At 50.9% G+C, this 26,016-nt stretch overlaps 1 protein-coding gene and 1 non-coding gene across 7 annotated transcripts in view; one reads left to right on the forward strand and one right to left on the reverse strand.

Moving 5' to 3' along the window:
* IQGAP3 (IQ motif containing GTPase activating protein 3) overlaps positions 1–26,016 on the forward strand; it is a 44,962-nt gene that overhangs the window by 15,877 nt on the left and 3,069 nt on the right. For 4 of the 6 annotated variants that reach the window (XM_004026975.5, XM_055362194.2, XM_055362182.2 and 1 more), the window contains 24 exons: positions 129–286; positions 2,432–2,553; positions 2,659–2,822; positions 4,176–4,266; positions 5,771–5,938; positions 6,031–6,170; positions 6,275–6,445; positions 10,040–10,123; positions 10,289–10,360; positions 10,462–10,531; positions 13,591–13,799; positions 14,518–14,670; positions 14,971–15,134; positions 15,475–15,699; positions 17,170–17,310; positions 19,236–19,320; positions 19,750–19,982; positions 20,342–20,474; positions 20,608–20,710; positions 21,375–21,501; positions 23,235–23,322; positions 24,162–24,374; positions 25,397–25,563; positions 25,869–25,970. In XM_004026975.5, coding sequence (XP_004027024.5) covers positions 129–286; positions 2,432–2,553; positions 2,659–2,822; positions 4,176–4,266; positions 5,771–5,938; positions 6,031–6,170; positions 6,275–6,445; positions 10,040–10,123; positions 10,289–10,360; positions 10,462–10,531; positions 13,591–13,799; positions 14,518–14,670; positions 14,971–15,134; positions 15,475–15,699; positions 17,170–17,310; positions 19,236–19,320; positions 19,750–19,982; positions 20,342–20,474; positions 20,608–20,710; positions 21,375–21,501; positions 23,235–23,322; positions 24,162–24,374; positions 25,397–25,563; positions 25,869–25,970 — 3,383 coding nt within the window. Of the gene's footprint in view, positions 1–128; positions 287–2,431; positions 2,554–2,658; positions 2,823–4,175; positions 4,267–5,770; positions 5,939–6,030; positions 6,171–6,274; positions 6,446–10,039; positions 10,124–10,288; positions 10,361–10,461; positions 10,532–13,590; positions 13,800–14,517; positions 14,671–14,970; positions 15,135–15,474; positions 15,700–17,169; positions 17,311–19,235; positions 19,321–19,749; positions 19,983–20,341; positions 20,475–20,607; positions 20,711–21,374; positions 21,502–23,234; positions 23,323–23,369; positions 23,477–24,161; positions 24,375–25,396; positions 25,564–25,868; positions 25,971–26,016 lie in introns of those variants that run through there. The other 2 variants (XM_055362186.2, XR_008671544.2) reach the window with 2 other exon arrangements.
* LOC115932512 (small nucleolar RNA U13) lies at positions 25,050–25,149 on the reverse strand. The gene has a single exon (XR_004068787.1). It is a non-coding gene; the product is annotated as a small nucleolar RNA U13 (small nucleolar RNA).

Below are 26,016 nucleotides of genomic sequence, written 5' to 3' on the forward strand. Positions count from 1 at the left end.
TGAATCAGGCCACTGGGGTTTTGGGATAGAGACTCTGGGATATTCAAGAACCTTGGGGGCAGGATGGTGAATAGGCCTTTAGACCCTTCACCTGCCCACTTGGGAATTGGCCCTCCCACCCATTGTAGGAGCTTGGCCAGGAGGAGCTCTTCGTGGCTGTGGAGATGCTCTCAGCTGTGGTCCTGATTAACCGGGCCCTGGAGGCCCGGGATGCCAGTGGCTTCTGGAGCAGCCTGGTGAACCCTGCCACAGGCCTGGCTGAGGTGGAAGGAGAAAATGCCCAGCGGTGAGAAAGGCTTAGCCACACATTGGGAGTGAGGGATGGGGGAATGCAGCCAAGACTCAGCACTCTTCTGTTGGAGACTTGCCTTGTGTACAATGTCCCATTCTTGGGCCCAGGCCCACCCTCTGGGTCTGTTCACAGTTCCTTGGCCTGTGTTTCTTCCTGGGAGTGGATGGAGTCACAGTCATTCCTCTTTTCTTCATTGATTCATTCTTTCCTAGCAGATGTTTGAGTACTGACCCATGTGCCAGATATTACTCTAGGTGCTGGGAAACAGCAGTGAACAAAACACTTTCTGCTCTTGTCAAACTTACCTGCTAGTAAAGGGAGACAGATGATGAGAAAAGAAGATGAGGTGGCTGGGTGCAGTGGCTCACGCCTGTAATCCCAGCACTTTGGGAGGCCAAGGCGGGAGGATCACTTGACGTCGGGAGTTTGAGACCAGCCTGACCAATGTAGAGAAACCCCATCTCTACTAAAAATACAAAATTAGCCGGGCGTGGTGGCACATGCCTGTAATCCTAGCTACTCTGGGAGCTAAGGCAGGAGAATGACTTGAACCTGGGAGGTGGAGGTTGTGTTGAGCCGAGATCGCACCATTGCACTCCAGCCTGGGCAACAAGAGCGAAACTCCATCTCAAAAAAAAAAAAAAAAAAAAAAAGAGAAAGAAAGAAAAGAAAAGAAGAAGAGTCATAGAGAAAAATAAAATAGGGCAAAGTGGGTAATGGGTAGAGACATAGTAGGGACGGTTTTTCTGTTTTACATAATGTAGATCTCTTTGCTGAGGAGGTCATTTTGAAAGAGACCTAAAGGGCATAAATGATTGCCATGAGGCTATCTGGGGCAGAGGCCTTAAGAAAGCAATGTGCATGGTGTGTTCAAAGAACATCAGGAAGCCAGTGTGGTGGAGTGAAGTAAGGAAGAAAGAGGAGTGGGAGATGAAGACCAAGTAGCCGAGGCCAGACCATGTAGGACTCTGGTTTTTACTCTGAGTGAGGAAGGAAGCCATGGGAGGGTTCTGAGCCAGGAGGGAGTTGATCTGACCTACTTCTTTTTTTTTATTTTTAGAGACAGGGTCTTGCTCTGCCACCCAGGCTGGAGTGCAGCGGTGCATTCACAGCTCAGGGTCTGGTTCTGTCACCCAGGCTGGAGTGCAGTGATGCAATCACACCTCAGGGCCTTGCTCTGTCACCCAGGCTGGAGTGCAGTGGTGCAATCATGGCTCACTGCATCCCTGAACTCCTGGGCTCAAGTGATCCTCCCAACTCAGCCTCCCAAGTAGCTAGGACTACAGGCACATGCCACCATGCCTGGCTAATTTTTTAATTTTTTGTAGAGATAGGATCTCTGTACGTTGCCCAGGCTGGTCTTGAACTCCTGGGCTCAAACTATCCTCCCATCTTGGCTTCCCAAAGTGTTGGAATTACAGGCATGAGCCACCGTGCCCAGCGATCTGATCTACTTAATAGGATCTTTCTGGCTGCTGTGCTGAGAATTGACTACAGGAGTACAAGGGGAAAGCAGGGAGACCTGTTAGACAGCTATTGGAGTAATCCAGGCAAGAGATGATGGGGGCTTGGCCTTGGGCGGTAGTGGAGATGGGGAAAAGGAGTCAGATTTTGGATACATTTTGAAAGCAAACTGACAGGATTTGGTCATATAATAGATATGGGGTAGAAGAGAGAACAGAATTAGGTATGACTCCAAGATTTGGGGCAAGATGGGAGAGACGGTGGGACATGCAGGTTAAGCAGGGGAATCAGTTCAGATGTGAGCTGTTGGGTTTGAGGTGCTTGTTAGACATTCACTTGGAAATCACAAGGAGCTGGCTGGGATAAATGAATGGGCTGGAGGTGTGCTTTCGGGAGCATATGGTGTTAAAGTCATGAGATTGGGTGAGATCATCTACAATGTAAGTATGGAGAGAGAAGAGATCTGAAGACTGAAGTTTGGGGTGCTCCCATGTTTAGATGTCAGGGAGGAACCAGCAGAGGTGTCTCAGAAAGAATAGCCTGTGAGGCAAGAAGAGAACTAAAAGAGTGTGGTGTCCTGGAGGTCAAGTGAGGAAAATCGTTCAACTGTTTCCCCTGACTTCTGGCTGATGATTCACATGCTACTCACCTCTCTGCCCTTCACCCCACTGCCAGTTACTTCGATGCCCTGCTGAAATTGCGACAGGAGCGTGGGATGGGTGAGGACTTCCTGAGCTGGAATGACCTGCAGGCCACCGTGAGCCAGGTCAATGCACAGACCCAGGAAGAGACCGACCGTAAGTATAGTCTGGAGCTGGGTGGAGATGGCCCAACTTAGGCAGTCCTGTCCCTTAGCCATTAAGTCTAGGGGCCCCCTGCCCACCTAGATCTCTCTTTCTTAGGGGTCCTTGCAGTCAGCCTCATCAATGAGGCTCTGGACAAAGGCAGCCCTGAGAAGACTCTGTCTGCCCTACTGCTTCCTGCAGCTGGCCTAGATGATGTCAGCCTCCCTGTCGCCCCTCGGTACCATCTCCTCCTTGTGGCAGCCAAAAGGCAGAAGGCCCAGGTGAAGTTAGGGCTGGCTGGGTTGGTCATCAGAGCAGGAAGAACATTCTCTGTGGGTTGCACTGTACCCAGTCTGGCAGAGCTCTATTCTGATGGACACAATGGCTTCTGGGTGGGGGGGAGGGGGGTGTTCCAATCTGGTAAAGAAGGATGGCCCCGTTGCCAGGGCAGTGGGCAGTCCATGGGAAGAGCACAGGCCTGGGAGCCAGAGAACCAGGCTGGATTTCCTACTCTGACCCTTAGTGACCATGTGACCTTGAGCAAATCCCTTGATATTTCTGAGCTCTATTTACTCATCTGTAAAGTACTGCCTACCCTGGTCCTACCCAGCTCCCAGAATGAGGGTGAAAATCAAATGAATTGACAAATGGGGCAGGGTTCTGAACCTGAAACACCCTGAGTATATTGCAGTAGAGAGTGGTTGAGAGCTCAGGCTCCTGGGCCAGACTACTGGAGCCTACATCCTGGCGGCCTGACCCTGCACGTGTTACTTAACCTCTCTGTGCCTCTGTTTCATCACCTAGAAGCTTGTGGCAGTAAAGAGCGTATCTCATAGTTATGGGGTGTAAGTGAGATAATATGACAGTAGTACTGGCTAACATTTATTGAGTCCTTACTCTGTGCCAAGCATCATTTTATGTGCTTTACAAGTATTAATGCATAAGAAAGTGCTTTAGAATACTGCCTGGCACATAGTCAGTACTCAATAAAATGTTAGTTTACAAAGTCTATTATTAATGAGGAGAGTTGGGAAGGAATAGAATCTGGGGTTGTGTGAGGCAAGGAAGGGTTCAAGCCTTTATCAGTCTGACAGTGTGGCAGGCATAGGCTTACTTGACCTGTGGGCTCATGTAATCTTCCCACTACCTTGTCGGGTAGAGGAGTGTGGAGCAAGAAAAGGAAAGAGAAGGTAAGGGTCAGGGTCAGGATTGGCCTGAGAAGGTGTGCAGTGAGGCATAGGGGAGTGGGGCGTGGGGGCAGGTAGTTGGAGCCTCCAGTGTAGGCTATCCCTGGACATGGCTGAGGCATAAGAGCAGGGAATTGAGCTGTTGAGAAGGTAGTGGATGCTGAGGGTTTGAGGAGCTATGCAGAGCCTCTGTGGTTCTGGAGGTGCTGTGGCCAAGCCGAGTAGACCTGAAAGCCCAATAGGATAAAAGAGCCTTCTGAGCCTGGCCGCATCCCAGGGAACCACATGCCACACATGCCCACACACAGGGCAGAGAGCTGAGTGGAGATCACTGTCCCTGTGGCTCCCAATGCCTGCCTGCAGTTTGGTTCCCTTGGGCATCTTGGCCTGGGAACCTAGAGAGACTAGCTTGGGGTCTCATCGTTTTTTTCTCCCTCAATCTGCCAGGTGACAGGGGATCCTGGAGCTGTGCTGTGGCTTGAGGAGATCCGCCAGGGAGTGGTCAGAGCCAACCAGGACACTAATACAGCTCAGAGAAGTAAATGGACTGGTTGGGGGACCCTGGGAGGGGAGGGATGGTGATGTGGGCTCAGCAGCAGCCCAGATAATCAGGCAGCCTCCTTGGTCACCACCCTCTCCCTTCAACCTCTGTGGGGAGGCAGGCCAGAGTCAGAGCAGGAGGGCTGCTGTTCAGACTGCAGGATGGATTTCCTGGCAGTCAGCGGGGCAGGAAATTCTCAGGAGGTGAGAATCCATAGTTCACCTGCTGCCTCCCTCTATGCCTTCCTGTGGACACTTTCCCTGTAATGTGGGCAAGTGAGATCATGCGGTAGTCAGAAATCCCATTTCTGCTGGTAGCTTGAGTTTGGGTTCCAACAGTCAATCAGCTCTGGCTAGAAAATGTTTAGACTTGGAATGAGAGAAGAGGAATTGGCAGGAGTTTGAGGAAAACAGGCAGACTCAGTGCAAATAGACAGGGGTGTGCTGATGTGTGGTGCTGGTGGTGTTAGTTCTCAGTGGCTGGGGTCTCTCTGTCCATCTGTCTGTCTGCTAGTGACTGGAAGGCAGATGCTACAGCAGCCATTCCCACCTCTTAGGCTCTCTTCTAAGAAACTGTCCCAGGGTCCTCTGCCCTGCATAAAGTGCTTCTTTTTTGAGACAGGGACTTAACTCTGTCACCCAGGCTAGAGGGCAGTGTACTGTGATCTCCATTCACTGCAACCTCTGAAGCAATCCTCCCACCTCAGACTCCTGAGTAGCTGGGAGCACAGGCATGCGCTACCATACCTGGCTAATTTTTTTTTTCTTTTTTTTTTTTTTGAGACAGAGTGTCGCTCTGTCACCAAGGCTGGAGTGCAATGGTATAATCTTGGCTCACTGCAACCTCTACCTCCCAGGTTCAAGCGATTCTTGGGCCTCAGCCTCCCGAGTAGTTGGGATTATAGGCGCCCACCACCACAGCTGGCTAATTTTTGTATTATTAGTAGGCACATATAATACATATAATTCACCATATTGGCCAGGCTGGTCTCGAACTCCTGACCTCAGGTGATCTGCCCGCCTAAGCCTCCCAAAGTGCTGGGATTACAGGCGTGAGCCACAGTGCCTGGCCAATTTTTGTATTTTTTTATAGAGATGGGGTTTCGCCATGTTGGCCAGGCTAGTCTCAAACTCCTGGGCTCAAGTGATCTGCCTGCCTCAGCCTCCCAAAGTGTTGGGATTACAGGCAGGAGCCACTGCTCTGGGCCTTTATGCTTCTGTTCAAGCTGATTTTCCTTTTATCAAGCCCCAACTCAACCTAGCCCCACGCTGCCTCCCTCAGGAGTGCTTCCTTGACTGCTGCTGCCTTTCCCTCCAAGCACAGTTGCATGCTGCTGCTTTTCATGTATGTGTCTCTGTCCATCCTGGGATGTTCCCGTCTACTCCTTCAGAAGGGTGATTTTGTGTCCTCTTTCATGGAATCTGTCCCTAGTGGACCGGCCAAGGCCCATGGGAGGGACTCGGGGGAAGGATTGACTGCTCTCTCCTGATGCCCCTGTCAGTGGCTCTTGGTGTGGCTGCCATCAATCAAGCCATCAAGGAGGGCAAGGCAACCCAGACTGAGCGGGTGTTGAGGAACCCCGCAGTGGCCCTTCGAGGGGTAGTTCCCAACTGTGCCAACGGCTACCAGCGAGCCCTGGAAAGTGCCATGGCAAAGAAACAGCGTCCAGGTAATGGCCCAACCTGACCCTCCTCTTCGCTGCCTGCCCCAGCCACCCCTTGCCTGCTCTGAACCTTCTCTGCTTGCTTGGTTTCTGCTTAGCAGACACAGCTTTCTGGGTTCAACATGACATGAAGGATGGCACTGCCTACTACTTCCATCTGCAGACCTTCCAGGGGATCTGGGAGCAACCTCCTGGCTGCCCCCTCGACACCTCTCACCTGACCCGGGAGGAGATCCAGGTTGGCAGAGCCCCTGCAAGGGTAGGGGATCTTGGATAGGAATGTCCTGAAGAAGAGGCTCCCACTCCCCAAAAGACCACAGCATCTCTCTCCTGCCTCCACAGTCAGCTGTCACCAAGGTCACTACTGCCTATGACCGCCAACAGCTCTGGAAAGCCAACGTCGGCTTTGTCATCCAGCTCCAGGCCCGCCTCCGTGGCTTCCTAGTTCGGCAGAAGTTTGCTGAGCATTCCCACTTTCTGAGGACCTGGCTCCCAGCAGTCATCAAGATCCAGGTGGCAGGCTCCGGCTTTCTCAGTCTTCAGGGCCTGGGCTTATCTGGGCTCCAGGGTATCCACCCTGCTTCCTTTTTACTGACATGGGAATGATCTTTCGGCCTCTGAATAGTAGTGGTTAAAAGCATAGGTTCTGGAGCCAGACCACGTATGTTTGAATCCCAGCTCTACCACCTCTTAGCTGTGTGACCCTGGCAAGTTACTTACCCTCTCTCCCTCAGTTTCCTCACTGGTCCCTCAGTCTTCATCTGAAAAATGGGGATAATGATAGCACCTACCTTATAGAGTTGTTATGAGGATTAAGTTAGGTAATATCTCAAGTGTTTATAAATTGTGCCTGGGAGGTAGGTAAGAACATGGTAGAAGTTACCATGCTATTTATATCATTATCGTCACCATCCAGAGAGTGAGAGCTGCTTCTTAGCTTCCCCAAGGGAAGAGTGAAATAAGATTTAGCTGGGCGCAGTGGCTCATGCCTGTGATTCCAGCCACTCAGAAGGCTGAGGTGGGAGGATTGCATGACAGGGTCTCACTCTGTCACCCAGGCTAGAGGGCAGTGTACTGGCTGAAATGAGCTATAATGACACCACTGCACTCCAGCGTGGGCAACAGAGCGAGACCCTGTCTCTAAAAATGTGTGTGTGTCTGTGTGTGTGTGTGTGTGTGTGTGTGTGTCCGTGTGTCTGTGTGTATGTGTCTGTGTGTCTGTGTATTTAGCAAGACATCAAGGCTTGGACACTAGGAGGGCTCGAAGAAGTGGTGGTGGTTAAACAGAAAAGGGGTGGAATATCCTTTAGGAAGAGAATAGCCTTCTACCTTTCCTCTCCTACCAGCCCTTCCCGTTTTTATTCTTCCAACCCGTGGATGGTCCAGTGTGGCCTCTGAGACTGACCCATAAGTAATTGAGACATGAGGCTGGTAGGGAAGATAGCCAGAGACACTGTGCAAGCCAGGAATGATGGCAATTGAGCAGATACCTTCCCAGGCAGATGTGATCTGGAGGGCCTCGTGGAGGTGCTGGCAATGTAAAGATGCTTTCACAAACTTCTTTGAATGCCAAGAGCACGCCACTTGGCACTAAGCAAGGGTGGGAGATGGGTGCAAGGCCCACGGGTGAGTAATCACTTCTCTCCCCTCACAGAAATTGGAGTACACTTGATGTTAGACATTGTGATAGGAGGGACATGAAGACAACACCAGAGAACACCAAGGGAGACAGATGTGCAGACCGGGACTGGCAAATGGCCCTTGATTATGACTGAGGGTGTTGGGGGGTAATTGAGAGCTCAGGCTTTGGGGTCAGAAAGTAGAGTTTGCCTCCTGGTCCTACCACTTCTGGGTCATATGACATTAGGCACCTTACTTATGCCCTCTCTAGCACTCGGTTTCCTCATTCATAATGATGGTACTCACCTCATATGTTGATTAGGAGGATTCAGTAGGAAAATTACATGTAGCACTTACCATGGTAAGTGCTCCATTGATGGGAGCCATTATGAGATTTTGTTTTCAGGGCATTGGTCCCAGAACTCAATACAGAACTTTAGTGATCTGTATTTAGTGGTCTGAATCATAGGGATTTCTCCCTCCTGAGCCCAGTCTGGAATTTCACACTAAGGCGATGAAAAACCACACCAACAGTGGGAGAGAAGATGGAGTCAGAGGGAACATTTGTCACTAGTACCAAAGCTGTGTGGGCTCTGGCCTGGGTCCTGGGAGACAGAGAAAGAGAGAGGTAGCCCAGAGCCTTGAGCCTCTTGCCTGGGGAAAGGAAAATCCAAAATGAGGCTTCCTGGGTGTGCTGAGACTTTATCTCCTGAAAGCTCTGACCCTGGCCAGAACCCCATCCAGGGTCCTGAATTCTGACCAATTCAGAGGCCTTAAGGAGCCTGGTGGAGGTTGGGTAGTGAGTAAGAGCAGAGAGCAGACCACTCTGCCTTTTCCCACAGCAACTTTCCAGGCAGTACCTGGAGGAGGAAAGGAAAGAGTCCTGAGGGCGGGCATGGAAATGGGCCTTCCTGACCTCTAGGCTCCAACATGGACAGCTGGCATCATGGACCAAGCTATCCTCTTTTACATCCTGTCCCAACAGAGGGGCCGTGTAAGCCTTGAGGGAAAGCTGGCAGAACTGGCTTTAGGAAGGGCTAGGGGCAACTGAATGAAAGGAGTTGCTCCCAAGTCTTACCAAACTGAGACAATGTCAGTGGTAGAGTATCTCCCAGGGCCTGTGCACTGGGAGATGCTGTACATGGGGCCTAAAAGACAGGAAGGGCCAAGCATGGTGGCTCACGCCTGTAACCTCAGCACTTTGGGAGGCCGAGGTGGAAGGATTGCTTGAGCTGAGGAGTTCAAGACTGGCCTGAGCAATATAGTAAGACCCCATCTCTACAAAACATAAAAAAGTAATCAGGCATGGTGACACACACCTGTGATTCCAGCTACTTAGGAGGCTGAGGCAGGAGGATCACTTGAGCCCAGGAGGTTGACGCTGCAGTGAGCCGTGACGGCACCACTGCACTCCAACCTGGGTGACAGAGAAAGACCCTGTCTCAAAAAAAAAAAAAAAAAAAGACAGGAAGTATTTCAGTGGGAACAAAGGTGAGTATAAAAGGTTCAGGGACAGAAAACCATAAGGCATGTTTACAAGAAAGTGAAAAGTCTGATGCATCTAGGATCCTTAAGAAGGTGGGGACCAGTGGCAAGTCAAATAGGGAGTGTGGGGTCAGATGGTTGAGAACTTCTGGAAACAGGCTGGGACAGTCTAAGAGGTACTTTAGGAAAATTAATCCCACACAAGCTTGGAGGGAAAGGGAAAAGTCTCCTAGGAAGGAGACCGGAATGGAAGAGGGCCTTGAGATTTTAGAGACCAAAGGAGGCATGATTTGTGCAGACGTCGGTTGGGCCCTTTGCAGCAGATCAGCTAGGGGAGAGGCCATCAGCCTGACAGCTGAGTTACTGGGGACCTTGGTGGGAAGATTTGCTGAGAACTAGGGTCAGGAGCTGGATTGTGTTTTAAAGAGAATGTGAGTTATGAGAGCATTAGTGACCTGCTGCCCAGGTGGCTGCGGGCAGAGATGGTGAGCACACGGCTCTGTGCCTGTACACACTTCTCATCCACACAACTGCATGCATTTCCAGACTGCTCTCTGCCCACTTTCTGTGCACATGAGGGAGGGTGGAGTGTGTGATAGGGTGTGGGTGGTCTGCATATGGGTGTATGAGTATATTTTAGGCTGATATGGTACATACTTTGGTGAAGCTGGTGAGTAGGTATATGCTTTATTATCTTTTAGGACTGTATCTTATAGTTGAGTTTCTGTGAAGATGTGTTGGTTAGAGGTGTGTGGGTGTGGGTATGTGGGTGTTTGTTCTGGGACCAGGGAGTATGGCAGAGGGCATTGTTGGCTATGTGAAGCCATTTGGTCTTCCCCATGAAGTTGGAAGTTCTTTGAGAACAGGGCCACTTTCCCCTTCCCCCTCTGTTTAACTGCCCCCTTCCATTCCCTGGAGGGCCCAGGACAAAGATTTTCTTAAAAGCCTCTCTGGCCAAAGGAGACCTGCTTGAGTTACTTCCCTTTCTCTCCTGATGTGCAGGCTCATTGGCGGGGTTATAGGCAGCGGAAGATTTACCTGGAGAGGTTGCAGTATTTTAAAGCAAACCTGGATGCCATAATCAAGGTAGCTATGGTGGTTTTGGCAGGCTCCTTTCTCTCAAAGGACCGTCTGAGAACAATCTTGTAGTCTTGTCACCTCCTTGTGACCTCTAGATTTAGCTGAATTGGCCTGAGACTGAGTGAGGGTGGGCCCCAAGCTGGAGCTGAGGCAGTGTGTTTCTTCTCCCAGATCCAGGCCTGGGCCCGGATGTGGGCAGCTCGGAGGCAATACCTGAGGCGTCTGCACTACTTCCAGAAGAATGTGAGTGTCATCTTGTTCCCCCTGCCCACATACCCAACCTTTGCCCATGAGACTAGAGCAAGGACAGCCAGCAACCCTTTTCCCATCTGTGTTTGTGGCAGGTTAACTCCATTGTGAAGATCCAGGCATTTTTCCGAGCCAGGAAAGCCCAGGATGACTACAGGATATTAGGTGAGCTGCCTGATCCACCCTCCCCAGCTGTTGGGAGGGAGAGGACCCCACAGAGCCAGGCAGGTCTAGACATCCTTCTGCGACTGCACAGCAGGTAAGGGGAAGGTAGTCACAAGTTGTCTGTGCAGGAGCATGGAACAGGAGTTGTAACAAAAGCCCCCCTGCTCATCCCAATCACAGATAGCCTTTGTCACGGTGAAAGTTCTTCTAACCAGGCTCTTTTTGGAACAAGCTTAGATTATCTACCTATTGCTACCACCAAAGCAGAAAGAAAAGGATCTTGCTTCTTTTCTTAGGGTTCAACCTTCTCCTCTCCAGACCTCTGTGGCCCAGCACAAACAAGGCCTGGTGAGGCACACAGAGTCCATCCATTCCGTGGTGTGGAGAATGTGAGAAGCACCCAAGGGAGTGCCATCTTCCTGCTCCATATTCCCCATTAGTTGGGTGCTCATTTAAAGCTTTAAAGAGGTCCTTTCTGGCTCTTGTTCTTCAAGTTCAGAAGCCCAGCAAATGGCATCCCCTTCCTTTTTGTGAAATTGACAAGTAGTCCATTTCTACATTCACCTCTAGCCCCTGGGTTCCTGAAGCAGTAGGCCCTTTTCCTTCCTGGCCTTGAGGCTGCACTCTTGGGCTTCTGGTGAAATGTCCTGTTCAGGAATCCTCTCCTTCACCTCCTCAGTCCTTCTTCACCCCTGTCCTGCCCACAGGGGCTTTGCCTGTCCCTTCTCTGGCCATGCACACTCAGGCCATCTGCTTCCTGTCAACAAGCTTCTTTCTCTCCTTCCCTATCCCCAGCCTAGCCTATTCTATTTTGTCTCTGTGGTTACACTAATACCATTGTCCTAGCCATTCTTTATCTTCTTTTTCTTCTCTTCAGTTTATGGTTTTTCTGGAAGAACTTGTTTTTCCCTAGTGCTGTCTCCTGACTTCAGTGGCCCCCAGACTTTACTCAGAGCTCTACCATTTACTAGCTGTGTGGCCCTTGGCAAGTTACTTAACTTCTTTTTTTTTTTAATTGATTATTTATTTATTTATTTGGGACAGAGTCTCGCTCTGTCACCCTGGCTGGAGTGCAGTGGCATGATCATGGCTCACTGCAGCCTCAACCTTCCAGGCTCAAGCGATCCTCCCATCTCAGCCTCCTGAGTAGCTGGGACTGGAGGCGTACACCACCACAACTGGCTAACTTTTTGATTTTTTGTAGAGATGGGGATCTCCCCATTTTGCCCAGACTGGTCTCAAACTCCTGGGCTCAAGTGATCCACTCACCTTGGCTGCCCAAAGTTCTGGGATTACAGTCGTGAGCCACCACACCCAGCCAATTAACTTCCTTCTTGCCCACTTTTCTCCTTTATAAACTGGACATAATGCTAATACCTATCTTGTAGGGTTGTTCTGCGGAGTTAATATGCTGTATTTCATCGAATCCAAGATGCCATGAATTGTCTTGGCCTCTACCCTTCTTCACTCCTCAAAGATTTGTCCCCAGGCCGGGCCCAGTGGCTCACACCTGTAATCCTAGCACTTTGGGAGGCTGAGGCAGGAGAATCACCTGAGGTCAGGAGTTTAAGACCAGCGTGGCCAACATGGTGAAACCCTGTCTCTACTAAAGATACAAAAATTAGCCAGACGTGGTGACAGGTACCTGTAATCCCAGCTACTTGGGAGGCTGAGGCAGGAGAATCTCTTGAGCCCAGGAAGCAGAGGTTGCAAGGAGCTGAGATCATGCCACTGAATTCCAACCTGGACAACAGAGCGAGACTCTGTCTAAAAATAAAAATAAAAAAAGATTTGTTCCCCTACTGTAGCCAGATTAATCCATTAAACCTGTACATGTGATCATGTCACTCACCTCCTTAAGACTTATCATGATGCCCTGTTGCCTTGAGGATAAAGTCCAACCTCCTAATCACAGCTTTGGGGCTTTCTGTGATCCAGCCTTTCCCTACACCTCTAACTTCACTGACCTGCCCCTCACCACCTACACCTTCTGCACTGTGTTCCAGATACAGTGGACTTCCAGCACTCCCCACATTCACCCTCTCTGCCTCCTTTTCACCAACATCTGGGGTGTCTCACCTCCTCCTTGCAGTGTCTCTTCACTCCCCAGGTGGGGTTGGGCAACCCACTTTTGTTTTCCCAAAGATCCCCATGCTTGCTCCTCTCAAAGTGCTAACTACACTGCAGTGAATTGTGGTTATTTGTCTAGTTCCCCTACTAGACTGCCTTTAGGGACAGGGACTAGTTTTATTCATCTTCCAAATCTGACTCCTTCATTTATTACTAACTGTGTAACATAGGGCAAGTTGCTTACCTTCTCTGAGTCTCAGAGTTATTATCGGTAAGAGAGGATAGTTATAGTGTACTGACCTCACAGGTGGTCTTAAGTATGTAAAGTACTTAGAACAGGTTCTGTCTCATAGTAAACATTCTATGTATTAGTTGTTTTGTTGTTATTTCCAATAAATTAGCTCAGAGGCTTCTTTCTTTTTTGCTCAAATGCTAATTCCAAAGGTGATTCAAGGAGAATCACCAGCTAGCTCTGACCTCCCCTATATTATAAAGCCCACTGTCCATCCCGTCTACCTGTCCTTCCTGGTGTGTACAGACATTCCTGACAGAGGAGCACTGTGGGAGCAAGCAGGGCTGAGTGGTGGCTGGCAGGTAGGAGGAGGAGGAGGAGCAGGTTGGCCCAGCAGAAGTGAGTGGTAGATTGGGGTAGACTAGGGAGGTCTGGGAGGATAATCAGAGGGAGCTGTGGCTCTGGCTTTGGTGTCAGAGGTCCCTGGGATAGACCCAGGCTGGGGTGAATCAGAGGCATGGGAAGAGCAGCTATTATGTCATCTCCAGTTATAAGACAGGAAGCTCAGGGACAGGCCTGGCTAGGAGGCTACCCACTGCCCTCCAAGTGCAAGCAGAACCAGTTAGAAGAGGACTGGGGTTGGGGACCTGCTGATCCCAAGCAGAACGGGGACTGGGGTGGGCTGACTCGGGCAGGGGCTGGCGAGGAGGCCTCTGATGAGGATGGCTAATCCTGATGCCTCCTCCCTTCCTCCCAGTGCATGCACCCCACCCTCCTCTCAGTGTGGTACGCAGATTTGCCCATCTCTTGAATCAAAGCCAGCAAGACTTCTTGGCTGAGGCAGAGCTGCTGAAGCTCCAGGAAGGGGTAGTTAGGAAGATCCGATCCAATCAGCAGCTGGAGCAGGACCTCAACATCATGGACATCAAGATTGGCCTGCTGGTGAAGAACCGGATCACTCTGCAGGTATGGGGCCCACCAGTCCTCCCCTCCCCCAGATCTGCCTGCCTCTGGAGATGTGATGCTGACCATTCTCTGCTTGCTAATCAATTTTTTTCAAAACGGTGTGGATTTTGTCACCTGACTCAGGTCCTTGTTCCAGTGGCCCTCTGCCATTCTAATAAATCATTTTGGGGGACCCATGACAGAGTAGAAAGAGCATGAAACCTAGAATCAGAATGCCTGGCTCTGCTGATTCCCAGGGATGGGGCTGTGGGTGCTCATTTCACTTCTAAGTCTGTTTTCTCATTAGCAAACTGAGAATAATGAGAATGTCCACCTCTCCAGGCCAAATATAGAGACAGATATGAAAGCTGTTTAAATCATAAATTACCATATAAATATGCAGTGACAGGGTAATAGTGATAATAGTGATAGCTCCACCTCAAATGTGTGTAGCAGTCTAATAAGAAGAGATAGCAAAAGCCAAATAGACACAATTCCTCAGCCTGGCAACCCAGTTCTCTTTGGGGACTCACTCCCATGACAGCAGAGGAAACAGATGGAGTCTCAGGGCACTAGGAGGGGCCCTTCCTCACCCTAGAACTGCTTCTGTCCCCCAGCTTATGCCTGTTCCTTGAACAGCAGAAAGCCCTGGCTCTTCAAGGCACTGATTCTAGACCGTATGTTCTGTGCCCTGAGATGGCCTAGGCTAGTTGTATCACCCGCTCCTCCACCCCTGCAGGAAGTGGTCTCCCACTGCAAGAAGCTGACCAAGAGGAATAAGGAACAGCTGTCAGATATGATGGTTCTGGACAAGCAGAAGGGATTAAAGTCACTGAGCAAAGAGAAACGGCAGAAACTAGAAGCATACCAACACCTCTTCTACCTGCTCCAGGTTAGCAGAGGACTTTCCAAGGAGAAGTCTCTCCCGTCTCCTGAGGGTCTGAGACTTCAAGGCCTTCTTGTCTGTGCCTTTGGCACCATGCAAGGTGTCCTTTCCCATAATCTTAATTCCTTATCCCCAGGAAAGGAGACTACCTCTTCCCCTGTTTGTCTGGAATGTTACTAGCACCTGGAGAAAGTGTGGTAGTGCTTTCTCCATTCCAGATTTCCATCAGGGGAAAGCCTTTCCTTATCCTATCACTGGTCCTCGAAGTGCATGGTCAGCCATTCCTGTCTCCCCTCTTGCTTGCAGACTCAGCCCATCTACCTGGCCAAGCTGATCTTTCAGATGCCACAGAACAAAACCACCAAGTTCATGGAGGCAGTGATTTTCAGCCTGTACAACTATGCCTCCAGTCGCCGAGAGGCCTATCTCCTGCTCCAGCTGTTCAAGACAGCACTCCAGGAGGAAATCAAGTAGGTTCTCCAGACACAAAGGAATGGGGAGAGAATGGGTTAAGAGATGCCCCTGTTGGCTCCTTCACAAGGTGACAACTTGTTGAGGCTTAAGGGTAGAAATGGAATCAGAAGACCTCTTTTCTCTACCTCCTGTGGAGAAACCGTAAAACATCTGGGACAGCACAGTGGGAGGATATGGGCTGACATGCTAACACAAAGGATGAGAGAGATATCAAGACATTCCTTAAGAGCGGGGACACCAGGGCAGGCTTTGAGAGCCAAAATCTCAAAAAGGAAAAGCAACGGTTTGTCCTACCCAGAGGCAGAAGACTAGTTTCAATGACCTCTTAAACCACAGGTCAAAGGTGGAGCAGCCCCAGGACGTGGTGACAGGCAACCCAACAGTGGTGAGGCTGGTGGTGAGATTCTACCGTAATGGGCGGGGACAGAGTGCCCTGCAGGAGATTCTGGGCAAGGTTATCCAGGATGTGCTAGAAGACAAAGTGCTCAGCGTCCACACAGACCCTGTCCACCTCTATAAGAATTGGATCAACCAGACTGAGGCCCAGACAGGGCAGCGCAGGTGAGCACATGGGCAGAGGGAGAGCTCTCTTTGATCAGCTGTGTCTTGGACCCTACTGGGGAAGCTTGGGTGTACTTTGAAGGTGGCATATAAATGGGCATGCTGATTTATGCAAATATGACACCAGCTTTGTAGGCATGAATAAGGTAGTCTTTTAGACCCCCTCTGATAATTAACATGAAACTGATGTAAATGACTTCAGACCTGGTGGGCTTAACATAAAATGAGTACAGATGAATATGCAAATGTGCTTACTTGCTATGTCAGTGCTTGCAAATGATGTGTCAAATTTGCTGGTAGTAGGGCCGGACATAGTGGCTCACGCCTGTAATCCCAGCACTTTGGGGGGCTCAAGGTGGGCAGATCACCTGAGGTCAGGAGTTTGAGACCAGCCTGGCCAACACGGTGAAACTCTATCTCTACTAAAAATATAGGTCGGGCGTGGTGGCTCACGCCTGTAATCCCAGCACTTTGGGAGACCGAGGTGGGCGGATCACGAGGTCAGGAGATCGAGACCATCCTGGCTAACATGGTAAAACCCCGTCTCTACTAAAAATACAAAACATTAGCCAGGCGTGGTGGCAGGCGCCTGTAGTCCTAGCTACTCGGGAGGCTGGAGCAGGAGAATGTCATGAACCTGGGAGGCAGAGCTTGCAGTGAGCCGAGATCGTGCCACTGCACTCCAGGCTGGGTGACAGAGCAAGACTCTGTCTCAAAAATAAAAAATACAAAAATTAGCTGGGTGTTGTGGCGCACTCCTGCAGTCCCAGCTACTCGGGAGGCTGAGGCAAGAGAATCACTTGAACCTGGGAGGTTGCGGTGAGCCGAGATCGCACCACTGCACTCCAGCTCTAGGCAACAGAGTGAGACTCTGTCCCCCCACAAAAAAAGAAAAAAAATTTGCTGGGAGTTAGGATATGGACTCCTATTGATAGGGGTATAGAAGAATATTTCTATTTACAGATGAATAGGCAAATGAGATAGTGGGAGAGATAGGTTGCCCTTATAGCCTGGGGTCATTACTCAGGTCCCTAGGTGCTAGGGAAACCTAGCCACAGAGGCGAGCAGGCAATCCTGGTGGCTGCTCTGGATGGCACAGGAGGCTTTAGGTGAGGGAACTATAAGGCTCTGGCCCAGCCTCTCCATTATTCCAAACTCCCAAAGACTATTTGCAGCGCAGCCGCCTGCTTGTCACCTGTTCCCCTTAGAAGGGTCACTAGATTCCAGGTTCTTTGTTCCTTCCTACATTCTTCCAGCTTCCCTGTAGATACTCCAACTCTTCTTTACCTCCTGACTGCATTTCTCCAGTCCTTTCTGTCATTCTGGCCCTTTCTCCTTTAGCATGCTGAGCTGTCCTTAGCACATCTGTATGAGATCTTGTTGTTAGACAAGCGTTTAAGGAATAGGGCCTTGGGGAAGGAGGCCATTGGAGGGGGCTCCTGCTTACACCTTGTCTCTCTCTGCTCATAGCCATCTCCCATATGATGTCACCCCGGAGCAGGCCTTGAGCCACCCCGAGGTCCAGAGACGACTGGACATCGCCCTACGCAACCTCCTCGCCATGACTGATAAGTTCCTTTTAGCCATCACCTCATCTGTGGACCAAATTCCGTATGTGCAACAGCCCCACCCCAGCCTACGCATGGGATTTCAAGAGGGCCAGGCCACCATGGGGAGCAGAGCAGGGTGATAGTCCTGCAGGGAGGAAGGCAGGGAGGGAGATGGAGCCAGGGGTAATCAGAGGGGTTTCTGAAGAGATGTGGGGAATGCTCGAAGCTCCTGCTAGAGAGCTGAGCTGAAAGACGGCGTGCAAGTCTGTGTGTGGCCTGGTAGGATGTCAGTGGAACCAGAGGAGGGACCCTAAAATGATCTCAGGGACACTTTATTAGCTAAGAGCAAATGAGGAGAAAATGGGACTCTTCAGTTCCCAATATCAAAAATAAATATTTTAAGCCCATAAAGTACTTTATAGTTCTCTCTTTTCTTAAAATTTAGTCAATACATTTGGTTTTCTACATTTATTTTTGACACATGGTAATTGTACATATTCATAGGGCATAGTGTGATGTTTTGATACGTGTATACATTGTGCAATGAATGATCAAATCAGGGTAATTAGCATATCTATTACCTCAAACATTTATTTCTTTGTGGTGAGAACATTCAAAATCCTTCTAGCTATTTTGAGATATACAACACATTATTATCAACTATAGTCACCTTCTGTGCAATGGAGCACCAGAACTTATTCTTTCTACCTGGCTGTAACTTTGTACCCATTGACCAACCTCTCCCCATCCTCTCTCCCCTTCTCCTACCCTCCCCAGGCTCCGGTAACCACCATTCTACTCTCTACTCCTGTGAAATCACCTTTTTTAGATTCCACATATGAGTGAGATTATGCAGTATTTGTCCTTCTGTGTTTGGCTTATGTCACTTAACACGAACCTCTAGGTTCATCTATGTTGTCGAAAATGACAGGCTTTCATTCTTTTTTTGTTTTTCTTTATTTTTTATTATTATTATTTTTAAGACAGGGTCTCACTCCGTTGCCCAGGCTGGAGTGCCCAGGGCAAGATGAGGATGTTGAAAGGGGGAACCCACAGAGTTTATAACCCTGCTCCCCAAACTTGGAGAACCGGATTAAGAGTTTACAATTAGGAGTAAGAAAAGATTGTTCTAGGCTTAAGAAAGTAAAGTACACAATGAGCTGTAAACTTCTGTCTCTGGTACCCTAGGAGTGGAAATTGCTTTTAAATGAATTTAATTACATTTGTAGGTGGCACATCCATAATACGAATAATAATGATAATACAGTCTAGCACATTTGAATAGTACTCTACCATTATACGTTACTATCGCAGACATAATTTCACTTGATCCTCAAAAAGCCCTGTGAGAAGAGAAGGCAAGAATGATCATTCCCATTTTCTAGACCAGGGGACAGATTACAAAGGAGAAGGAAATAGTCTAAGATAATATCTCTGGTTGGTGGTGGTGTCCAAACTGGAGCTTCTCCTCCCGGCTCACTGATCTCCTTGGGGCCCTGCCTCTAGCCCAGACTAGGCCACTCACAGATGCTCTGTGACAGCTGACAAGGTTGACTACCTCGGAGCCACCTAGGCTGTCCTAGGACAGGGTTTTGGCTGTGAGTGTCAGATACCCAAGCTTTAGGTTAATGGTGCCTCTGGGGGATGGGGGATGGCTATGGTGATCTGGGGTGCTCTGCAGGGGACCCAGAGAGTCTCAAAGAAGAGGTTCTCGAGCCAGGTTGGAGGCTGTGTGAGAGATTTAGTAGATGATAGGGCCCTGGTCCTGACTACTGACACAAGGCAGGAGGAAGGGACAAGGCCCAGAGACGTTTGGAGGAAGGCAGCAGGGAGCTGGCTATGGCTAGTGGAGGGACAGTGCTTGAGCTCCACTCTGGAGTGGCTGAGCCTGGGGGAGAAGAGACAGCCAGGCACTCAAGCTCTTATCTCTGGCAGAGAGAGATGGGCAGAGGCACAGGCACAGCGCACCTATTTCTTTGTCTCCAGGTATGGGATGCGATATGTGGCCAAAGTCCTGAAGGCAACTCTGGCAGAGAAATTCCCTGACGCCACAGACAGCGAGGTCTATAAGGCAAGTGTTGTCTCCCCACCCCCACCTCCCAATCCCTCCTTTACTTTGCTGGTACCTGCGATCCCCAGACTGACACAAAAATACAAAAAATCCTATGCCATAAAAATCCAAGGAGGGAAATATGCTGCCCCCTATAAATGGAGCCTGGCTCACTCGCAGGGCTTCAGGTGGCAGATGGCTCACGCTGGGGTGTGAGCGAACAGAGTGGGCAACACTGGCTTCTTGTCAGGAGATCTGGGTTCAAGTCCCAGCTCTTGCTCAGGTTTGCCGTGTGGCCTTAAGCAAGTTGTCTGCCTGCTCTGGGCCTGTTTTCTTTGAAGTGAGGGGGTTGGCCCAGGTGTCCCTTCCAGCCAAGCAAGCTGAGAATGTGGGGCCGCACCAGTCAAGGCGGCCCCTGGACACTTCTGAGAGAGTCTCCTCTGCCCTCAGGTGGTCGGGAACCTCCTGTACTACCGCTTCCTGAACCCAGCTGTGGTGGCTCCTGACGCCTTCGACATTGTGGCCATGGCAGCTGGTGGAGCCCTGGCTGCCCCCCAGCGCCATGCCCTGGGGGCTGTGGCTCAGCTCCTACAGCACGCTGCGGCTGGCAAGGCCTTCTCTGGGCAGAGCCAGCACCTGCGGGTCCTGAATGACTATCTGGAGGAAACACACCTCAAGTTCAGGTCTTGGGTCCCTTTCCTCTCTGTCCCCTTTCTTCCCTCTTCTCACCTTTGACATCCCACTTGTCCCCTCCAGAATCCATGAGGACAAGAAGCATAAATAGAAGGGATGAGCATAATGAGCAGGGTGGAGGATAGGTTGTTGGAAGGACTCCCCAGTGGAGAGAAAAGGAGACTATTAAGAGAGATTGGCTTGAGGGGTCACTGGGACAGAGGTAGGGCAGGACAGAGGGCAGAAGCTGAGACTGGAGAGTCCAAATTGGCCTGAGCAATCACTGGAGAAGGCTGGGGAAATGATGCGGACAGAAGATGTGTGGGGTGCTGGCCCTCCCCACTCTCTCACATGCCCGCCCTCTGGACAGGAAGTTCATCCATAGAGCCTGCCAGGTGCCAGAGCCAGAGGAGCGATTTGCAGTGGACGAGTACTCAGACATGGTGGCTGTGGCCAAACCCGTGGTGTACATCACCGTGGGGGAGCTGGTCAACACGCACAGGGTGAGGGGCTGAGATCTGGAGGGTGTTGGCTGGGTGGGCAAGGGTTTGGTAGCCTGTGATGGGGTAGTGGGCTGGCCCCAGAGGGAAGACCTGGCTCAGACCCTGCATCTCCTTTTCTTCCTCCGTCCTGCAGCTGTTGCTGGAGCACCAGGACTGCATTGCCCCTGATCACCAAGACCCCCTGCATGAGCTCCTGGAGGACCTTGGGGAGCTGCCCACCATCCCTGACCTTATTGGTACATGCCCTCCTTAGCAGCTGGGGCCAGCTAGGGGACCTGCATGGAGGGAGGGACAGGCAGGCAGGCAGGGCATGTGAGCGTGCCCATGCAGTCTAGGGCTTGTGCCAGGCGGCTAGTTCCATACTCTCCCTCTGGTCCTGACATGGGCACAGGGACACAGATTGATGTGGAGAAGGTAGACAGACAGTAGAGGGACCCACGATCATCATGGAAAACGGTCAATGAAATGATCTGAAAGAGGCACAGGGATCAGGGCCTCATTAGGTTTCTCTGAGAAGGAGGGGTTTCCGGGCCATGGAATAGGAGGAAGCCAACTTACTGGGAGGAAGGACAGAATGAAGATGGTGATTGGAGAGAACCAGGAGCTGCAGACTCAGGGAGGCACAGCTCCTCTACCCTCAGGGCACCCAGGGCTGAGGGTGTGGGGGTGGCACAGCCCCAGTAACACAAGGGTATGCTCTGTGGGTAACAGCCCTTCCATCGATGCTAAGGGTTGGGGACACAGGGTAGTTCAGCAGGCCAGTGTGGGAAAACTTCCTGGAAGAGGGGCATGTGGAGCAGCCGATTTAACATGACCCCATCGGTGCATGTGTATGTGTGTATGTGTGTGCGCATGTGTGTGTGTATGCCTGTCTCCCTCTCATTCCTCACCACACCTCAGGCGAGAGCATCGCTGCAGATGGGCACACAGACCTGAGCAAGCTAGAAGTGTCCCTGACGCTGACCAACAAGTTTGAGGGACTAGAGGCAGATGCTGATGACTCCAACACCCGTAGCCTGCTTCTGAGGTGAGTGATGCCAGCCTCTGCCCCTGCATACCTGAGCTCCCCAGCCCTGAGGCCAGTAAAATGGCCTTATTCTGAGGCGCCCATTCCACCTTCTTCCTGGGCTCCCTTATCCTTCAGGAAGTTCTCCCTGAAGCCTACCTTTATTCCCCTCGCTACAGCCTTGGCTCTTTTCCATCTGGTATTCTCAGCTTTTTGCTCTGTGTTGTACTGAAAGTAAAGGAATGGTGAAGATATTGGCAACGGCAGGTGTTTGCATATCGTGCTGTTTACCAAATGCTTTTTTCTTTTTTTTCAAGTAGAGACAGAGTCTCGCCATGTTGCCCAAGCTGGCCTCAAACTCCTGGTCTCAAAGCCATCCACCTGCCTCAGCCTCCCAAAGTGCTAGGATTACAGGATTGACCCACTGCGCCTGGCCCAAATGCTTTTTTAATAAGTTATCGTTTATTCTTAGAAACAAGCTATGAGGTAGATGGTGGCTTCCCCTCTTCATAGTTGAGGAAAGACTCAGTAGTTATGTGATTTATCCAAAGTTCCACAGCCAGTGGGTTGTAGAGCTCATGTTCTAATTCCACTTTTTTTTTTTTTTTTTTTTTTGAGATGGAATCTCACTCTGTCATCCTGGCTGGAGTGCAGTGACACAAACTCAGTTCACTGCAACCTCCGCCTTCTGGGTTCAAGCGATTCTCCTGCCTCAGCCTCCCGAGTAGCTGGGACTACAGGTGCTCGCCACCATGTCCGGCCAATTTTTGTAGTTTTAGTAGAGATGGGGTTTCACCATGTTGGCCAGCCTGATTTTGAACTCCTGACCTCAAGTGATCTGCCTGCCTTGGCCTCCCAAAGTGCTGGGATTACAGGCGTGAGCCACTGCGCCCAGCCTAATTCCGCATTCTTGTTGAGTGTGATGGTCAGGAGATGGGCATGGAGCTCTTCTTCCCCAGTTCTACAAAAGTGAGGGAGGACTCCCAGTAGGGGTGAGCTGGTCATCTGGGCAGAAGAGGAGCCAAAGTGCCAGCTCAAGCTCCCTGCCAACAAGGCAACCCCTTGCACCCACTCATTCACTCAATAAACAAGTGAGCTGGCCAGGTGCGGTGGCTCATGTCTGTAATCTCAGCACTTTGGGAGGCCGAGGCAGGTGGATCACCTGAGGTCAGGAGTTCGAGACCAGCCTGGCCAACATGGTGAAACCCCATCTCTACTGAAAATACAAAAATTAGCTGGGTGTGGTCGCAGGCACCTGTAATCCCAGCTACTTGGGAGGCTGAGGCAGGAGAATCACTTGAACCTGGGAGGCAGAGGTTGCAGTGAGCCGAGATCATGCCATTGCACTCCAGCCTGGGTGACAGGAGTGAAACTCCATCTCAAAAAAAAAAAAAAAAACAAGTGAGCTGAGTATCATCTTTGTCCTGCCATCAAAGGGCTGAGAGCAGGATCGGGCTAGCACTGAACACAGAGCACCACCAAGAGGGCGGTGGGTGTCAGATGCATTGAGAGCTAAGGAGAAGGGATGGCTGAGCGGGAAGGACATGTGTGCTCAGCTGAAGGACTCAAAGGAAGATAGTTTGTTGGGAAGGTATTCCAGACAATGACATCCCCTATCCCTCGCTCTCTCTCCTTATATCCTAGCAGCCATGCTATAGAGCACGGTCCACTTACTCTCAGACCTCTGGCCAGTCCCATGTCCAGGCCCTTCCCCTGCCCCTTACCTCTTCTCTGTCACTGTCCTCCTTGTGCAGCACCAAGCAGCTGTTGGCCGATATCATACAGTTCCATCCTGGGGACACCCTCAAGGAGATCCTATCCCTCTCGGCTTCCAGAGAGCAAGTGAGTAGCCGGGCTGGCCCACAGGTTCTGTCTCATTCATCCCCCAGCTCATCCCACCTGCACTGCTGCTGTTTCCCTCCTCTGAACCTCACCCACATCAGCCAGAAGCAGACACCTGTGCTCACCAGTAATGAGAACTCTGGAGGCCTACAGGGTGAGGGATACAGCTTTAGCCTTGGGAAGCCTCAGGCTGCAGAGTCATGGGGCCCCACCCCTCTCCCCACTTCACACACTGAAACAAGCACCAACACTAGGGCTATGGGGGGCATGGAGAGACCGTCTGGGAAGGCTCCCCTGGAAGGCCTGCACTCAGAAGAGTGGTCTGCTAGAACGCCTGGAGGCAGGAGAAGGTAGTAGGCAGGTGGGGGGCCACGGGCAGGTTGGGCCCACTGGAGCGAAGACTGAACCAGGGTCTTCCCAAAGAAAAGGGAATGGCCAGTAGAGGTATGTCCCAAAACAGAACAGACAGGGAAATGCCCCCAAACATCCTGTGCCGTCAGAAAGATCCATTGTTGGGAAGTCACAGCTAGTGTCTGTCCGGAATCCTTTATGCCATGGCCTGGGTTTGGGTCTCCTTTGGGCTACTCCTCCCCTGTGGTGATCTATGAGGCCCTCCCATGTGTGACACCATGTATTATGGTGTTATACCTTGATATTCTTCATAAGCGATGCCCTGCCTCAGCCATATCCTGCAGAGGCTGGGCTCTGGGGCACTTTCTTAATGATACGCAGAAAAATGCTCAGGCCTCCCTTTGTTGCTGGTGCCCATGGGACCTTCACTGGTGTGGGAGCAGAATGGTAGGACCTGGTAGACCCCTCCAGCGTCTGTGTGTCCCCAGGAAGCAGCCCACAAGCAGCTGATGAGCCTACGCCAGGCCTGTATAGCCCAGACACCGGAGCCACTGCGACGACACCGCTCACTGACAGCTCACTCCCTCCTGCCACTGGCAGAGAAGCAGCGGCGCGTCCTGCGGAACCTGCGCCGACTTGAAGCCCTGGGGTTGGTCAGCGCCAGAAATGGCTACCAGGGGCTAGTGGACGAGCTGGCCAAGGTAACAACCTGGGCCTGGGCTCCGTGTGCCTGTGTGTACGTGTGTGTGTGTGCGTGCATATACATGTTAATCCATAGTGTTGGTGGGCCCCTCCTGATGAGTCCTCACCCAAAATTGTCACCAGCCAGAGGAAGGCTGAGGGTCCTTTTTAAGGAAAGATTTTTTTTTCTTTTCTTTTTTTTTTTTTTGAGACAGTCTCACTCTCATCCAGGCTGGAGAGCAGTGGTGTGATCCTGGCTCACTGGAACCTTCACCTCCTGGGTTCAAGTGATTCTCCTGCCTCAGCCTCCCAAGTAGCTGGGATTACAGGTGCGCGCTGCTACGCCCGGCTAATTTTTGTATTTTTAGTAGAGACACGGTTTCAGGCCATGTTGGCCTGGCTGGTTTCGAACTCCTGACCTCAGGGTCCGCCCATCTTGGCCTCCCAAAATGCTGGGATTACAGGCGTGAGCCACTGCACCCAGCCAAATTTTTGTATTTTTAGTAGAGACAGGGTTTCACCATGTTGGCCAGGCTGGTCTCAAACTCCTGACCTCAAGTAATCTGCCCACCTTAGGCTCTCACAAAGTGCTGGGATTACAGGTGTGAATCACCACTCCTAGCCTGAAGGAAAGATCTTGAAATTAGTTAGAGAGGAGGGTGTTCTTGCAACTCTCTCTTTTTTTTTCTTCCCCACATTAGCTGGGTAATGTGCCCAGGTCAGAAGGTTTGAGAGAAGCATATCTCACACAAGAGCGTGAAAACCCAATCCTCAGCTTATGACCTACAAAAGTATCCTTGCAACTTTCTTTTACTAAAAAACAAAGAGCCTTGAAACCAGTTAGTCCTCAACGGGCAGAGGCCCTGAGGACATGCCTTGAGGATTTGGAATACCATCCTTGAGATTTTCCTTTTAGGAAAACAGCCTTGAAGCCTGTTCTTCCGAAGAGCCTCACAGTGTGTAGCTCTTGGGCCTGTGTCAGGCCCTAAGGCTCTCCTGCCAGGAAGGACCACTCATCCCTCCATCTGTTCCCCAACCCCAGGACATCTGCAACCAGCACAGACACAGGCACAGGCGGAAGGCAGAGCTGGTGAAGCTGCAGGCCACATTACAGGGCCTGAGCACTAAGACCACCTTCTATGAGGAGCAGGGTGACTACTACAGCCAGTACATCCGGGCCTGCCTGGACCACCTGGCTCCCGACTCCAAGTAGGTGCTGCTTTCCCGTACTTGGAAGGTTATGTGTGACTTCTCACCCCTGCCCATGTCACCTTTGCCCTGCTATCTCCCAGCTTTGAAAGGGGAATCTCACCCAGCACAGCACAGTCCCTTCCTAAGTCTGGTCTTTGAGCCTCATTTACAAAGTCTTGGGCTCAAGTGCAGCCCCCCTCCTCTGTCTTCCATCAGTGAGAAGTCTTCCTCGGGGTCTCATTTCCTTTCCAGCCACAGAAAACAAGTTTCTTTGGTGGTAAAGTGTTTATTGGATGAATTCTCTGGGGTCTTCTTTTAATCAGGAGTTCTGGGAAGGGGAAGAAGCAGCCTTCTCTTCATTACACTGCTGCTCAGCTCCTGGAAAAGGGTGTCTTGGTGGAAATTGAAGATCTTCCCGCCTCTCAGTATGTGTCTTTGGAGGGCAGGATGTCAACCCCTTCCTGTCCTCTA

Source organism: Gorilla gorilla, chromosome 1, assembly GCF_029281585.2.
Source record: "Gorilla gorilla gorilla isolate KB3781 chromosome 1, NHGRI_mGorGor1-v2.1_pri, whole genome shotgun sequence".
NCBI classification, from domain to species: domain Eukaryota; kingdom Metazoa; phylum Chordata; class Mammalia; order Primates; family Hominidae; genus Gorilla; species Gorilla gorilla.